The sequence below is a fragment of the Sinocyclocheilus rhinocerous genome, unplaced genomic scaffold (assembly GCF_001515625.1).
Source record: "Sinocyclocheilus rhinocerous isolate Xijiao unplaced genomic scaffold, SAMN03320098_v1.1 scaffold1111, whole genome shotgun sequence".
NCBI lineage: Eukaryota > Metazoa > Chordata > Actinopteri > Cypriniformes > Cyprinidae > Sinocyclocheilus > Sinocyclocheilus rhinocerous.
In genome coordinates, this window is record NW_015655406.1 from 637127 (window position 1) to 655636 (window position 18510).

An 18510-nucleotide genomic window follows, 5' to 3' on the forward strand; every position below is an offset into this window, starting at 1 on the left:
CTATTGCTTTAATTACTATCTTTGTGGAGGGTTTTTTTCTCATTAAAAAAAAGGCAAGGTTCTCTTTAAGTTATTGTAACGTGGGGAGCGTGACGACGGAGTTGGATCCAAGTGCAGGCTTTATTTAAAAGAGTGGTCAAACAGGCAGGGTCACACACCAGCAAACAGGTATAATCTAGGGCGAGACAAAAGAGTAATCCACAAAACAGGCGAAGGTCAGGGCAGGCAGCAAACAATCCGAAACGTGGTAAACAGTCCAAGGTCAAGAGACAAGGCTAGGCAAGAAAACAAAGAACTAGGAAGGTCAGGGCAGGCAGCAAACAATCAGAAATGAAGTAAACAGTCCAAGGTCAAGAGACAAGGCTAGGCAAGAAAACAAAGAACTAGGAAACACGGAAAGACACAGGAACTAGGGAACGCAACAGGCTAACAATACTCAGCAATCTCTGTGTGTGCGTGTGCACGCTTTATAGTCCTCCTATATGTGACAGCTGTGAACTGATGAGTTCTGATGAGTCCAGGCAAAGGATTATGGGAAATGGAGTCCGGGGTGAATGGCAAAGGTACAGGATGGAGTGCCCTCTAGTGGAGCTTGCGGGAACTCTAGCTGGCAATCGTAACAGTTATGTACAAACGTTTATCCAGTAACGCTAATAGATCGTTTATTCAGTTATCTATTCTTAAATAATGTTCTCAAAATGTAGCATAAAAACAATATTTATACATTATTCATGTTCTTTTTAGAAACTTACGTTCCCACAATGTTTGCAGAATGACACATTGTTTGCAACGTTTAACATTTGTATGTCAAATAAAAAATATATTTTTAAAACAGTTGCAAAGCGTTCAGAAATTTGTATGTTTGTATCTCAGTAAATGACTCTGTCTGTCTGTCTGTCTGTCTCTGTCTGTCTGTCTGTCTCTCTCTCTCTGTCTCTGTGTGTGTGTGTGTGTGTGTGTGTGTGTGTCTGTGTGTGTGTGCGTGTTGAGAGCGCAAAGTTCTAAATCTGAGCTGTTAGAACATGATGAAAGGGTTCAAGGCTGCAGGTTGTGACTATGTGGCGAGAGCAGCTCACTATTCATCTCTGCTCACCTAGTAGGAAATTCTCTTTCTCTCTCCCTCACTCACACACTTTTGACACTGGTGCAGTACGAGCTCACAATCAAAGGCTGCATCTTCTGGGAATTTATTTAGGTTCTTTTATCTTGTAACAGAGGAAGTGAGCGAGGGACATGGGAGGGAAGAACAACGTTATGTTTGTTTCCCCCTGTTTTATTTGTATTGGCTTCTGTTGTTGGAATAAGACTCCACTACCTCTGAACTTATAGTTCTTTGTGGCTTTTGTTGACTTGGATCTCTCTTTCTTTCTCGGCACGTCTCTGTCAGACAGACATTGTCGGCCAACAAGTTTTGTAATTGCACAGATATACAATCAATTCAGTATTGCAGGTTTCATAGTCTGAATATTCATAACAGAATATAATGCATAGTGACTAGGAATCATTTACTAAAACTGTAATACAGTAATATGGAAAGACATGAACACACTAAAAAAACAATAATTTAGCTTTAAAAGCAAATATTGGAGTTTAAACGGCATAATTTTTTTTTAAACAGTAAGAAAAGCGCATCTCATTTAATGTTTGCTCCATTATGAAAGGGCTTTTACTGACCCCTAGTGTTCATCTGTAGCTCAAGCTCAAAAGGTACAGTTTGTATTTTTTGTGACGTTTAAAATGCGAAGACAAATATAACGTCAGTCTTGTCGACTCACATTTTACTACAAAAATCCTGTCCAAACAAGTAGTGTACAATTGTAATTTTTCAATAAAGTTTCCTTATACAGACCCATTGTCATTACGTAAGAACAAAAACTGTTTTTAATATAATTTTAATTTTCAAAGTCCACCAAATACTAAGAAATACAGAAATTCCTTACATAGTATATGAAAATTACATACCCATGAGAAGAAATAATTTCACTACTTGCAACTAAATATTCATTGAGACTGATTTTGCAATTAGATAATGTTCCGTTAATGCATTCATGTAATATTCAGTATTCATGACAAGCTACATTAGTCATATGGCTGGTTGGTGGTACTACCCAAGATAATTCAAGTGCACACTAAAACTGGCACCTTTGGCAAAATTAGATTTTATTTAGGGATGTGCGTCACAGATATCAAATTCTCACTCATTTCTACAGGCTCTATAACTGCAGCACAGTGATATATTCAGCTCAACACCTTTGAACGCTGACTCATCCCAAACATTGTGCACTGAATCCTTTTTCTGTACAAGCATCTGATATAATCATAAACCACATACCAAGTAAAGGCTCACTGATTACAGATATCTTCAAAATAAAGTGGTGCAGACCAGGATTTTCTGTATTTGATTGTAATAAGAAAATACAGAAAATTATTCACATAAAAAAAGTAATTGTTTCATAAATAAAATATACATCCTCTACAACTGAAATATGATATTCTAATGAGGGCAGTGCTTGAGTGTGAAACTTAAATGTGTGTTAACACTTTCAGTGCTCTCACTGTTGACTTGATTTCAAAATTATGCACAGGTATCTCACAAAAGTGAACATTTCATGAACAATAGACTTCTACTGGGAGTTTAATGCTTTGTGTTGGAAAATACTGCACATACAGTACAAGGCCAGAAGTATAGTAACTAAAAGCACAGCCATGAAGTGCTAGACAGTATTGACCCAATGGCAAATGTTGTGTCTGTCTGTCATATGCAATATATAACATGTCATATGAACTACATATAAACATAACTCAAAAGATTTCCAATATTTATGTGTCATTCTGGCACATAATGGGCATGGACTTTGGAACGGAATACTTGTTGAAAACTTACTTACCCTTAAGCCATCCAAGATTGTTTCTTCATCAGAAAAGATTTGGAGAAATTTAGCATTACTTCACTTGCTCACCAATGGATCCTCTGCAGTGAATGGGTGCCGTCAGAATAAGAGCCCAAACCGCTGATAAAAACATCACAATAATCCACAAGTAATCCACATGACTCCAATCCATCAATTAATGTCTTGTGAAGTGAAAAGCTGCGTGTTTGTAATAAACAAATCCACCATTAAAGTGTTTATAGATTATTGTGATGTTTTTATCATCTGTTTTGTCTCATCTAAAACATCTGATAAAATAAACTCATCTACATCTTGGATGGCCTAAGAAAAATTTCAACAAATTTTCATCTTTGGGTGAATGATTCCTTTAAAATGGTACTGTTAAAATAGTGTTCTAGCATGCTGTTTCAAACCTAGACACTGTTGTGTCAGCAAGGCCTAAAACGCAAGTATCGAACCATTTGGTCAATCAGCTAGAGACTGAGCCTGCATCATCGGCATCTGACGAATCGTATTCATCAGCAGAGTCTGTTAGGGCAGGGTAGGGGCGGGGCTGGTCCAGATTGACGTATGTGACCTTCAGGCTGATGTAGTGCTCCCCCTCCAGGCTGGACAGAATACTCATCACTGCGGACACTAGCGTGGAGAAGGTCGGTCTCCTCTCAGGGTCAGGGTCCCAACACTGTAACATAATGGCGAATCTGCAGATACAGAGGTGATGGTCAGTCATCTCTCAGTTGGGAAAAGTCCAATCAGGCATCAGTCAGGCATATGAACTTCAGTCACACACATTCAGTTTCCACTGCTGAACCTCACCACCGGTCATGTTTCCACATCCTGTTGCTACACTCTGAGTCACTACACTCTTTTACTGTGTTCTACAGTTTCCAAATCTTTACAAAGAAGTGATGTGGATGTATCATGATATGTGTTCAAAACAACAACAACAAAAAAACTGTGATATCATGATACCATAGTTTGTATATTTTTCACAGCAACAACCACACAAAGGTTTGGTTAGTGATTGCTGGAAGTTTCTCAAAGTTTACAAAGTTTTGCAGTGTCACTTGGGGAACACTGAAAACTATGTTGGTTTTTAAATATTTCCCTCTGTCTGGAAGTGAATGATGATTAACTCTCTGGGTGCAGTGCTCGAGGTGTTGGATAATTGAAGGGACATTCACAATAACCTTTCGGTTGACCTTTTCCACTGCTCTGAATACTGAGTAAGCTTTAAACCCTCTGAACCTCAAATGGTGGAAAAACACTAAACTGAGTGACAGCTACTTAAAACCATTGCATTTCCAAAAGGCCATGTCACTCTCTCTTGCATTGTGGAACAATTTCCAAAAACAAATGAAAGAGAAACCTACTAGAGAACAGAACTGGCTTCAGTAAACCAACCAAACTTTCTACTTTTGTTCCACATTTTGATTAACTGAGAAGAGTAATAGGGATATAAATATATATTGCAGAAAAATGGAGAATCGTACAATGGATCTGGACAATATTGTGGCTGAGGCAGCCGTCGGCCCTTCAGGAGGTAATGTGTGACGTCATATGGGTCAACTTCAGGGTACGGACTGGCTCCTCGTGTGAGCATCTCCCACATTAGAACCCCAAAAGACCACTACAGTAAAAGACAGAATAACAGTGTTAAGAAGAACATATGACGACTCCTTATTGTAATCCAGTGGTTAAAGTAACCATGTTTCTCACCACATCTGACTTGGTCGTGAACTTCTGTGTCTGCAGGCTCTCAATGGCCATCCATTTGACGGGTAATTTGGCTTTCCTGTGGTCCTGGACGCTGTAGTACTCCTTCTCCAGCACATCTCGGGCCATTCCAAAGTCGGCCACCTTTACGGTGTAGGATTCATCAAGCCTGAGAGAACATTGGTTCAGTCAGTACCAAATTCACAGTTGTCTGTTGCGCTTCAGTGTGCATTTACATACATAAGCAAAGAACAGTTCGTAGGTAAATTTATCTAATTGAACATACCGGTTTGGAGCCCTAAAGGCCCTGATATAGAAGTAGTAAAATAAAGTTTCGAAACACCTGAGCAGCATCATACCGTTAGCTAACATCCTGAGATGAATATGTAAAATGACAGAAACCAGCAGTTAAGAAAGCATCTGATCATAGCGATGTGGATATGTTTGCATGAGATCTGCAATTCAGCTCTCCAGCCAGATCAAGTCACGTAACATTTATTTATAGCACTTTATACAACAGATTGCTTTAAATCAAGCAGCTTTACAGTATTAAACATGAAAAAACAGTGTCAGTGTAGCTTTCGATTAGAATTGCAACTTTGATTTCTACTATTAAGCAGGTCTCCAGCGTGTTCACATTTTTACTCGCATCTGACCTTAATGGATTAAACAGAAGAAAAAAAAAACTGGATTTCCATGTCAAAGAAGGCCGGCTTCATGAATGTAAGTGCCATGGACCAATGGTAGTTCGAAGGAGTTTACCAGCTGAACTTTTCCAGAAAGTTCGCTTTGGCAAGCTGTTTGGAACTCCCGAAACTAACTACAAACAAACTTCATTTGGTCTGATTTTGTTTGAAATTATGTCACTCCAGTTCACTTGAAGTATATCAGGGCCTTAATGCAAAATCTTTGTGCATGCAAAACTCACATGCAATTGCGTGCTGCCAGATCCCGGTGTACAAACTTCTTTTGTGCCAGATATTCCATTCCTTTAGCAACTTGGAGCCCGAAGCCAATCAAATCCTTAACTGTTGGATTCTAGGGTAAGACAACAAATCTACATAAGACTTATATGTAACAGGCACACATTGAGTTTGTGTAATTTTTGGAAACATCACTACTGGAGCTTCTGCAAAGGTCATGAGCTTGATTCTGAGCTGTGCAGGAGGTCATGTTGTGAAATCCATCCACAAATACAAACCTATTGTGCAAGGCAAAGGTAAAAGGGAAAATATGTAACATATTTGATGTGTTAAGAGTTTACGTTCTAGCAACTGACCCTCTTCTCACAGCGAATGAAGTGACGCAAGTCTCCGTGTTTCATGTAAGGTAAGACCACCAAGGGAAGTCCCTCTTCAGGAAGCAGGATACCCAGCAGAGAGAGAACATTACTGTGATGAAATCCCTTCATCAGAATGCCCTCTTTCAGAAACTGCTCCACCTCTTCCACATCCGTTATTCCTACCAGAGAGAATGTGAGAAAATACAGTTGCAAGTACACATTTATATTATTTAAGCCATTAAAGTCAATTTACCTTTAGAGATCAGTCTTCTAAAAAAACCTCAAAATGTTGTTTAAAAACCTTTGCATAAACCACTGCTACATTTATGCATTTGGCAGACACTTTATCCGAAGGAACTTCTATTGCATTCAAGGTACAGTACACATTTAATCAGTTTATGCATTCCCTGGGAATTGAACCCATGACCTATTGTTGCTAAAACCACAATCAAGCAACAGGAACACTGCTTCTGCTACAGCTATCAGCCACCCAATTTTAAAGGCAGCTCATTGTGAGAAATAAATGTTTTTGTTTTTTTTTATCAGGCAGGTAATCCCGAGAGGGTAGTTCAGTTCTTCATGAGTGTCTTTATGAGCTCTTTTCATTGAAGAGTTTCTTACTGTTAAGAGATTTCACAGCACAATGGATTTCTCTGTTGTTGTGGTCGGTGAGGTAACCATGGTAAACTGTCCCAAAGTGTCCTACAAAAAAAGCATGTTTATTAATAGTGGCAATAAACTTTGTTCAAAATATGACCTTATTCCCTTTTCTTGTAATAGCTTCTTTTTTTTTTGAGAAATGAAGCAATATCATGTTCTAAACCCTGGATGTTTGTGGTTAGTAAGATTTTTTTATACTGCAAAGACTTATAAATTAATCAAAAGACATTTATGATGTTATAAAATATTTCTTACTTTCAGAGAATTCTGAAGAATAAAGTGTCATGGTTTCCACAAAATTTTTTAAGTAGCACAACCATTTTCAACATTGATACTAATAAGAAATGTTTCTTGAGCACCAAATCAGCATATTAGAATTATTTCTGAAGGATCATGTGACACTGAAGACTGTAGAAATGATGCTGAAAATTCAGCTTTGATCACAGGAATAAATTATATTTTAAAATGTATTCAAATAGAAAAGTTATTTTAAATTGTAAAAATATTTTTTACAATATTACTGTATCTACTGAGACTTTAAAAATCTTATAGACCTCTCAACTTTTGAAAGGTAGTGTACTGAACTTATTTGCAGCACACAGCATATTTTATTTATAAACACACCTTTTCCTATGATCTGGTGGTGGTGAACCTTGAGCATGGAGGCTGGGATCAGCACATCCTTCACCTCCTCCAGCAGCTCCGGGCGGAAACTGCTGATGGAGATCTTCTCTGGGGGCATGAGAGGGGTCAGGGTTGTGTCCAGGGTGCCTGTGTAGGCCAGGCCGGGGAACGCCACGGCCCCAGTAGGTGCAGTGATGGTTGTGAGGGGCAGTTCTGTAAACACCAAAGCACATAATGGAAGTGTTTCTAAAGTATCTGTAGACTTCAACTTTAAAGTTTCAATGAAAAAATACATAAATTAAAATTTGTTACTGATGTGAAGATGTTGTCTCACCACGTCTGTAGTCTCCTAAGGGACATAAATCCACACTATTATTACGTGAACGACTATGAGAAAAGTAAGAAAGACGATTTTCTGCCAGCGAAGCTGTGGGTAAAAAGGGTGTGATAAAACTGATTGTCTTTTGTTCATAACAGCTGTGCTTGTTAAGATATCAGATTTAGGAATGACTGCAAAAGATTTGCATTAGTGAGACGTGACATAAATTGTGCTCACCTTTTTTCTGTTTTCTCAGGTGTTTCAGCACAATAAAGGCCATAACCGCACCCGTGACCAGAGCTGCCAGTATGCCAAGCACAATACCCATCATATAGTGGTTACTGACCAAGATTACGATGCCAACATTATGTGTGTACCCATTAACTGTTACCTAGTACAGGAAAATACTGATGTCAGAATGAGGTTGTATTATGCAACTAATGGCAATTTCTTTGGCTAAAGACAAGGTAATTTACTGCATTTATAGATCAACACATACTTTCAAACACTCACCTTCACAGGCAAACCCTCACTGGGAATGGTGAGATTATTAGGGATCCTGCATGTGATCTCATTATCTAACACTTTAGCACCACAGTCAACATCTCCAACTGTCATCGTGATTGACATGCAGGAACTCACGAGGTTCAACTTTTGGTGCTGCGTCATGAGGAAAAAAGATTTTGAATACCAGATTCTAAATCTTTACTCAGAAAGATAATTAAAAGTAGAAAAAGTGCAGCAATGCAATAATGGGATTGTAATCATGGACGTATCTACATACATGCAAGGACACTTCATCAAACCCAGGGTAGAGTCTCAGTATGTGACCTTCAGTCTCAAATGGGATGGGTCTGCCATAGGGGTGGTAGGAGAAGTCTTGTTTCCACAGGCCGAGCACTCCATCCATGTCAAATGAGAGCTCACCCTCTTCTGTCTCATCTCGATGGAAGACCGGGGTGATGCACTCCATACGGGTGGGTTTGGCTTTACCTCTGCACTCCTTCAGGGAACAACAGTATAAAGCAAATGTGAAAGAAGAAAAAAGTCATGTGCTCACAAATCTATATATATATATATTTTTTTTTAGATTTATTTTTGCCTTTATTGTGACAGGACAGTATTTAGACAGGAAGTGAAGTAGGAGAGAGTGGGGGCAGGATCAGGAAAGGTCTGCGAGCCAGGACTCGAACTCGGGATGCCTGAAGCACAACGGCACTATACAGTATGTCAGCGTGCTGCTCACGAGGCTATTGGTGCACAAACCTATGTCTGTTTGCTTTGATGCTGCAATCCAAAAATGCTAATGCTGTGCTGCTAGGCTAGTGTATAGATTTAAAACACTTTCATCTTTAAATTCATAATCACAGCTCTCGGTGGAAGACTGAGACAACATTATGAAAGTCTTAAATGTTGTGAAGTTGTGGTCATTAAAGAGAGTAGATAGAATCTCCCAACACTAAATATATCATTTCTAAAAAACGCTTTGCATGTGAAATGAGGTACAGTGCTTTGAAAACATGCCGCTCAAACTGAGATCAGACTGAAATGTAAAAATAAACTAGCCAATCTTTTCTAATGTTTAGATAATGAAGGATCTGCAAAACTTTTGACTGGTTCAACTAGTAGGAGTAGGAATAATATTATCTATCCTGCTACCTTCTTATTCATACTTACAGTATGTTACAATGAACTTTTATTTTAAAATATTAAGCAATATTTGATTCCTCATGATATGACCACTTTAAAGAAACAAGGCAATAGATCAATATGGGCAGATCTCAGAAGTGAAAGTTTAAAGTTCATACAGTGGAAACAGGTTTCAGGTGGCTTTCTTTGGGTTTAAAGTAGATGACAGTTCTGTAGACAGAGTCCAGATTTCGGCCTTCAATGATGATTCTTGACCCACTGTAATTTAGCAAAATAAAATGTTAGATGTTCCATAACTTTTCTGAAAGGTTGTTTTCTTAACTGCCGATAAGTCAAAAATGTATGACTTTCTGCATCTACCTGTCAAAGCTGCAATCGGGCAGCACAGCAAGAATCTCAGGGGTCTTCTTGTACCGGAAGACTTTAGTGATCACCACACGGGACTTATCTATGTAGACACGGAGCACCACGTCTTTCACCTCCGTCACAGGCTGAGACAGACATGCGATGGAGGACAGGTTTCCTTTTACCACAGATACACTGTAGGTGGAATAACATTCACTTTAGAACATGAACACTACATATATAATCTTAAACAGAAAAAAATAATAAACAGAGCTGGAACTTTAAACATATAGCTTTAAAGGGGTCAGTTTTGAACAGTAGTGTGTGTAATTTTAATATAATAACATTGCATTTTTTTATACAATTAGCAGACCCTCCTCTTTTCTATTAGATGCCCCCATTTGAAGAGCCCTGTTATATTGAATACACACACACCTTTTGATTGGACATGTTTCTCCATCAAGCGTAACTTTCCTGTTCTTCCCAGAATCCAGATAAGGGCCTGTGATGGTGATGAGTGTTCCTCCATTCACAGGTCCATAGTCAGGCTGGACTTCAGTGATGTTTGGGACCTTGTGTAAAAAATATGTTGGGCAAAGGTTATCTACTGTCAACAAGCTTGCTAATGACTATTGTTTAAAAATCAGGTGGAGGGTTTTAAGAGGAGGAAAATGCATGTTTTGTATGTGCAACGAATTAACTAATTACCACAAAGGTGAATCCGGGCATCTCGGCACTTCCTTCAATGGAATATCGGCCCTCCACTCGGCCCTCATGCACTTTAGCTGTGATGTTCACTGTTTTAAAAAGTGGCTCTGTTGCCCCAGAACGGATCTTACACAACAAGCTGAGCAGACAAAATGTCCAGTTACATCCTGCTATTAGGTCTTACTGTCACTTTTGATCAGTTTAATGCATCCTTGCTGAATAAAGTATTTGTTTTTTTTCTAAAACAAAAAAAAATAACAAATTTTTTTGAACAGCAGTGTAAGTTTCAGTCTTAATAATGTTAGTACATCAAATTAAACTAAATTAAAATGAGAAATGTAGCTTTGGCAAATAGTATTTTATTTTGAGTTTTATATACAGTGGTGTGAAAAAGTGTTGGCCCCCTTCCTGATTTCTTATTTTTTTGCATGTTTGTCACACTTTAATGTTTCAGATCATCAAACAAATTTAAATATTAGTAAAAGACATGTTTGCTGTTTTACAGATACATTTTACAGATAAATACTTATTAATATCAATACAAATATCAATACAAATACTCACCTAATATTTCAAATAATATATATAAACATTTATATAAATATTTATCAAATATTTAAAATGCTGTCCATATTATTAAACATCTGAAATGTTTTTTAAATATCTTAAAGGGTTGGAAATGTATTTATAATCTAGTTTCACATCAAGAGTCTTGTTGTTAACTGTACAATACATTTCAAATGAGTCACTGATGGATAAACCTGGTTAACAAATAAGAATCTCAGCTAAATTACACAACAGCTCATTTGGTGTGTTTAATGTCTCACCTCTGTGATGCCGGGCGGACATGACTCATTTCCCCAGTGTGTCCTGCACTCAGAAGCCCAGGTGCACAGACCTGAGCACCAGCCACATCCCATGAACTTTGGTGCAATCAGGCACATGGCGCATGTGAGGAAGTGCCGACAACCCGGACCCCTCTGAGGCACCTGAATCATCTGCCAGTTTTGATTTTATAACCATCATTAGCCCAAAAAAGGAATACAGTCTTCTGGAATCTTAGCCACGTCCATTTGGAATACTAGCATACTTCATACAGCATACTACTTAAACAATGTATATGAAATCATGGTTGGTATTACATCAGATTCATTCCTTTAATTTGTTTATGATACAAACCTTATCTCCAATCACAAACAGTAGATGGTCCGGCGAGAGAACAGCTGCGGTAGACGACACCTTATGGTTCTCTACAAGGGAGTAATTAGCAAAAATGACGGGGCTGGATCTTCTCAGGACAAGCTGTGGCATAAAAAAGAAAAGAGGTTAATATTATAATTAATGAAACTGGCATAGCAAGTAAAACTGTCTTCTTTATGACCCATACCTGCAGCAGTCTCCCATCTGATGTGCCTATATGAGCCACTGTCTTGTTCTCAATGCTGGTGACCAGCAGTGAGGTGAGCAGAACGCCTCTCATCTGTCTGTTGAAGAGGTCGACTCTGTAGTATGGCTGAGACACCAGGGTGGGCTGATCTCTGCAGGTCATATTGTGCTCCATGCTCTGATCACACATACGCAATAAAATAATCAGAGCTGCACTGTTGTATTAAAGATATCTTTCCTTTTGATAGACGCTCTGATGTACAGTACAACATCCAAAAGTTGGTTATGAAAGAAGAAAAGTTCTTTCTTAATTCTGAAAATACTTTGAATTAAATTAGCAGTTAGCATAAAAATAAAAAGACATTAGTAAATAGATTATACTTTGACAAATCAAATGACATTTGTATGACAATGTTTTGTATATTTGGGATATTCCAGTAATCTAGGCCGCCAATTTCGATTCTCACCACAAGAATTCCAAACATAACACAAAAGAACTCAATCTCTATTGTTTGGGTACTTCAGTACTGCAGTGATGTTTCTGCGCTGATCTGCTGTAAACTAAGCTATCACATGTCGCTCTATCAACCAATTCCTGCATTCCAAACAAAAAACTGAAACTCCAAGCATCAGACAAAAGACAACCACACAATCCTTGACTAACCAAATCATGGCCCTAGACAACTGTGAAGTGGCTGTGAACTTTCCATAGAAAGTGTGACACAACTGACAAAAAAAAAAGACAGTCACGATAATTCTCCCAAATGCATTTCCAGTCTGGAAACACTCTATAATCGTCTTTATTTCTGCATTTAGACTGATTAACCACAAATTAGAGGAGTTCTATATTTGCAGATTATGATTTCTTAATAAAAATAATACACAGCAGCACTTTTCAAATGTGCTAAATTATACTTTTTAACAAGTGCATTCAGAATGAGTGATCTGGTGAGTGTCTCTCATTGGAATCCCAAAAATGACACTGTCATTTTCTCCTTTTTCCACTCATTTCCCATAAACACTGACCTCAGTGGAAACCCCTATTCTTTTAACTGCACAAACACACACTCTTAGACACATACCATCTGTAAACTTTTTATGGCAGCAAGCTCGCAATCACACCCTGAGATTTCCGAGACATTCTCCCACACATTACAGGGAAGTTTAAACTGTAAAAGTAGCCAATTCTCATTCAAACACTAAAATTATGATCTCCTCCAGTGCAAACTTCACCGATTTTAAGACATGTAACCACATTTATGCAGCTTCTCACTCACTAGCATAGGCAAACAGAAAATGATAGATAAGAAATTAGTTCTTTAATTAGAAATTAGAAATTAATTAGAATGAGTATTTTATAAATATGCAGTGACCGTAAAAAGAATTTAGACATGTAAAAATGAATCAGTGTCACTGCATTAGACAGCAAAATATCAAACCAAGTGGAACATGAGGGGAACTGACTTCATACAAAGATTAAAACTCGCCTTGACACATGCTGGTTAAAAATAATTGCAAATGACTAGGAAAAAGAGTTCATTTTGAGAAAAGATTTAGCATACTTAATACACATACTGACAGCAGTTTAAGAACACATACTAAACGCATGAACTCAGTGTTCTGCTTCTGCTTCCAAGTTTCTTTGACACCTTCGGTGGAGCCAAAAAGTGTTCCAGCTTTCTGCATGCCAGAAAATGTTCCTCTAGACCGCTTTTCCTTACAAGTGCATCATTTTTCCAATAACTTTTTTAATGTTCAAATACCTTCCTGGATATTCACAAAACTCTTTTCAGTCTTCTAATGCTTACTGTAATGAAAGAAAACTCATTCTGTGAGTGGCTGAGATTGTTTTCTGAGAATCCTGCTGTAGTACAGAGCAGGGGAACATTAGATTTAAGTTATTTAACAGATGTTAGATAGTCTCGCAGAACTATTGCAGGCTTGAATATGAAATTCATAACAGAGATGGTGCAGTAAAAGCTTTTTCAAAAAAAAAAAAATCACACATAGAACAACAGTACAGGCTACTTAAGCTACTTGTTTTGAAATTCATTCTAAAACTCAAAATGATGGAAGCACCAAAAACTTCACATTTGGGGTTTTAATGTTGGTATGCCAAGAGGTCAGGCATGGATCACTGTTTTGCAAGTCTGAGTCAAGTTTTAAATCATTTCCAAGTCATGAGTAATGTCTAAGGCAATCAGACTCAAGAACAAGCACGGCCTAAAGAAAATACTTTTAACAGCGAGTATAAAGCAATAGCAACCTCATATACAGACTTATATTAAGCAATTCATATATTTTTAAGGCCTTTTAAGGGTTACACGAACTTAGAACTCAACATAACCTCTTTCTTTGGTCATAATGGTTCAACTTTCCTACAGGGACCAAACTGTTTTGCAACAGTGTTATTCCCAATGATTCTAATGGACTACAATAGTTGCTCTTAATTCCTGCATAAAGACAAAATGATTTGGTATTTCAAGGAACTATTTCAATCTCGGAGCCTCAGTGCTAATGGATACAGAAGGATTTTTAAAAGGTTTCTTTAATCAGACCAGTTTATGATTTATGAGTGTAGTGCCTTTAGTGCCATTGTTACTCTCTATAGGAGTTGAAGTAATAATAAACACAAGACTTATGACCCACACTGTGGTCACTCAAACCATTTTACAACAAAAGAACAAAAATCGCCCACTAGAAAGCTTGGTAAGTCTCAACGTAAAACAATAGTGCAGGGACCAGACAGAAGAGGAAAAAAAATAAGGCCAATATATGGAAAGCAATGATGGACAAGAAATGCAATCCACGAGCCATTTCTTCAAAACCACACGTAATATCATGTGCTAAAGTTAGACATTCAAAACAGTGTGGCATTTACATATTTTAAATGTTTATTTGCGGTGTTTAATTACAGTTTTCCTTTGGAAGAAGTCAAGGATATTTTTCTGTAGTACTCAACAGTATGTCACAGAGGCTTTCGTTAACCCTTCAGTTGTTTTTACCCTAATTAGTCTGCAAATAGTTCAAACACATAGAGAACACACAATAGATTGTTGCAAACAAAAAACAAAGGGGTAAATAAACTGAAAATGCACCAACCTCATGTGGGCAGCTCTCACAGGGCTGAAAATGGCAAAGGCCTCTGGAAAGCTGCTCTGGTCCCGACTTGCAACAGTCCTCCACTCCATCGTCTATTGCCGTGTTTACCGTATCCATCGGAAATGCACAAAGTGCTGAATCGTGTTCAGGAACGCCCGAGTCATCAGTTACAGCAAATACGCCATATAAGATATCATCCTCTTCTTCAGCACCCAGCTCATCTGCGAGCTCCCGTCCGGCCTTGCCAAAGTGGGCCGCTTGAACCACGTTGTAGACCACATCTTTAAAAGGTTCACTGCCATTGCTTCTCCTTCGCCTTTTGGGTTCAAAACGACATTCTAAAACAATTTCACGGTAGCGTCGCATTTCCCACTCGTGACGTGGCAGACGGCCTAGTCTTGTCTGAAAGGGCGAAGAGTCCAAGTCGGTTTTCTCTCGTTGGACAGACAAGAAGTAGACAAAGTCCTGCGTGTAGAAGCTATAGATGTATTCAATGCTGTACGTCTGCCGTAGAGCAGGCAACACCGTCAACCCTCTGACATCGGTGTAAAAACCGTCCTCGGTCGCAACCGGTCGGCGTACGGAAATGGACATGCGACCGTATTTTTGCGTCACGCTGTTGTTCACTGTTGCTGCGACAAAGAAGTACACCGTTTGGCCCTCTTCCACCATGGAGACTTTCGTTCCCAAAGGACTAGCGATGCAATCCGGGCAGAACTGTGGAGAGTTGAACTTCTTCCGGAATAAACACTTTGAAGTCCCAGGAGGCCTTCCATTTTCATGGAGTTGATGGAAATAGCAAACTCCATATTGGGAGCTTCCACACGAGTACAAGTACATCAAGAACGTGTCTAGGAGCAACACCTCATTGTCTGTGTCCTCATGGAAGGGATCTCTTGCGATCTCACACAAATCGCATATCTCACACTCCGGACTGCCCACGGGTCCCGTACGGAGTTCCCAAAGTTTACCTAGAGTAAAGTTCACCGCCTCAATGACATTTTGAGAGGCCACATAGACCTCTTGGAAAAGGGAGTTGGTAACTATGTTCTGGATGCGGTTGCGGGTCTGAAAGTAAGGCATGGGGTACGGCACCGAGAAGTCCACAGCGATGGGAGCCGTTGGGGGACAAGTGTCTAATGCAGAAGACATTAGAGCCTGTATCCAGACATATGTCACCAGATGAGTGGCCCAATGGACCATGTCCACTCCAGGGTGAAAAAAAATGGCTGTAGTGTGTTGCGGTTAGCTCCAGTTGGCATCTGTCAATGAAGACATCCTGAGAACAGGAAGGCGTGATAACGATTGAGCATAACAATCACAAAAGAAGCTTCCTTTAAAAATGGTTAATGAATAGACACAAAAATGAGAATTCTGTCATCATTTAGTCACTCCCATATCTTTAAAAAAAACGAGGATGTTGGCAAGTGGCCATACTATGATAAAATAAAGGTTTCAAATTCAAAATGATGTGAAGCAATGATTACATAACGAATGTTTTAATGTAATTTAGGGGGGAAATTATGTTTTGATTTGTCATAAATGGCAAAGGGAAACATTTCAAGTCTGTAAACACTAAAAGAGGTTTTACTTACTCATGTCTGTCTGTGCCTGCAGCTTTAAGTCATGTCTCAGAAAGAGAGAAAGTCATTAAAAAGTAAAAATAGATATTTTGCACAACTCTGAGAGAACTATTTTCAAGTGTTTTAAGCAAAATATGAAGAAAAAAGATATATATATATAAAAAAAGGCCTTTCAGAAAGAATGGTTGGCTTCCAACCAATGTTCAATGTAATATTTCTTGGTTCTCATCTGAGTTAATTATTAAGAGCTCATCACCATGTTCTACACCGAGGGCCTCTCAAATTGTCATTCTTGTCACAACTTAGACGTGCTTTTTTTGTGCAAAAGTTGCAAACTGACTGTTTTGCTTTTCATTCAAGAGCTTTTTTTAACTAACAAATGAGCTAATTACTTTTCAAAATCATGCCACAGCATTTGAACCTCTGCTTTGAATGCATTCTGCAGACTACATGTATAAGAATTTATTCATCTTTAGGGAAACAGTGGAAATATAGTATGTGTTTCTTTAAAACATATCACCTGACTAGGCAAATACTTTGCCATGTTTTATTGTTTTAAAATATTCAGTAACTTTCTTTGTCTTCGCACTGACAAAACATAAATCTCACAGATTCCCAAAGCTTGTAGAATATCTTAAACACAGGCTGCTTATTCTAAGTGATGGCAGCCCCAGTGGAGGATTTATTTGTACCATGGATATTATGTTTAGAGAATGGTTCATTTTGAAAAAAGGGGGTTGTTTAATCTTTGAAAAGAGGATTCAGCTTTTGTCTGACATGACATGAGACATCGACTTTTAATAATAAATCAATAAAACGTATTTGGAATGCACCGTATCTACGGAATTAACAGAGCCGTTGCCATTTATGAATCCTGTTTATTTTATTTATTAGCTTAATTATTTTGACAAAATTACAAGGCAATAAATGATCGAATATGTACAATTATGTTTTCCAAGAAAAAATGTAATCTTGTATATATCTAATTTCATATTTTACGATAAATAGGCAATAAGAACGCACTCACCTGTTAGTGACGGTAACCCGGTGAAGTACAGATCTCAGGATAGATCAATAACTGCATTTCCAACTCTGAACATGTAGACATGTAGTAGTGAAAAAAAAACATTGAAAGAAGTGAAACAACTTTCAATATACATCAACACAATACATTCAGTTTAGTTTATGCATAAAACCAGATAATACGAAACTTTAGAAACATATGATAAGAGATGTCTTGGTGTTTTAGGCGACTGCTTGTTTCGTTCGAAGCACTGACTGGAGTTGACAGGCCCCGCCCACCCGCAGAAGGGAATGATTACTACTATGGTGACACCACTGCTCATAAATATTACTTACGCAATGCAGACGTCCCTTGGCAGCCTTCCAGCCACGTAAACTGATTAATATTCATGAGCCAAGCCAAGCCATAGTAGGATTCAATGTTATTCATTTGATGAATAGATAAAACAGAGCGCACATTGTCCAAATAGTATAATGTGTCGGTCAGGTTGTGAGAAGATTTCTCAAAAGCACACAACTGAGCTGTAAAAACCTCAAGAAACGAAAATAAACTCTTATCTTTAAATAATCGAATTCAATGTCTTCATCACACAGATACACAACGTTTTCATTACAAACAGTGATTTATTAAAAAACAAAATGAGATTTGTTTCTTGTTGAGTGAGGTTTTTCAGAGCAACCTCTAATTTTGAACTTTACTAACACTATTGTAATCTACACAAGATTGTGGTTACTTGACAATACCAAACTTGGTCTTAAATTCTAAATCCACAGTTAAATGTAAATTGAAGTTGTTGGTGTGAACAATATGCCACATTGTTAATAAGTTTCTAGAGAATAAAAAGCAGTTTGACAAGGATTAGACACAGGAACGTGTTTGACTACACTGGTATGACAGAGTAACTGTTCACCCAGCAATTCTAATTCTGTGGAAGCGTATCTGCAGAGTTACAGAACAGCTTGAGAAAACATATGGTATAATGTAGATGAATGTTTGTGGTGGTATATTTAAATGCATTTACATTTGTATTCAATAGGCTATGTACAGTACTTTAGACAAATATGCAGAGGTTCTGTGCCAAGCCTTCGCCATAGTAGGATTCAATGTTATTCATTTGATGAATAGATAAAACAGAGCGCACATTGTCCAAATAGTATAATGTGTCGGTCAGGTTGTGAGAAGATTTCTCAAAAGCACACAACTGAGCTGTAAAAACCTCA

The 18510-nt window shown here is 38.1% G+C and overlaps 1 protein-coding gene across 1 annotated transcript; it reads right to left on the reverse strand.

The window, feature by feature from the left end:
- Positions 1-3097: 3097 nt before the first annotated feature.
- Positions 3098-17507, reverse strand: LOC107718243 (macrophage-stimulating protein receptor). The gene is given in 21 exon segments (XM_074560103.1): positions 3098-3592; positions 4385-4521; positions 4611-4776; positions 5536-5645; positions 5887-6068; positions 6511-6591; positions 7174-7386; positions 7508-7600; positions 7730-7883; positions 8006-8152; positions 8277-8495; positions 9301-9400; positions 9503-9682; positions 9923-10059; positions 10196-10334; positions 10919-11193; positions 11375-11497; positions 11583-11759; positions 14684-15962; positions 16279-16300; positions 17294-17507. Coding segments are annotated over 19 exon segments (4068 nt in total). The 5' UTR covers positions 15887-15962; positions 16279-16300; positions 17294-17507; the 3' UTR covers positions 3098-3360.
- Positions 17508-18510: the final 1003 nt, after the last annotated feature.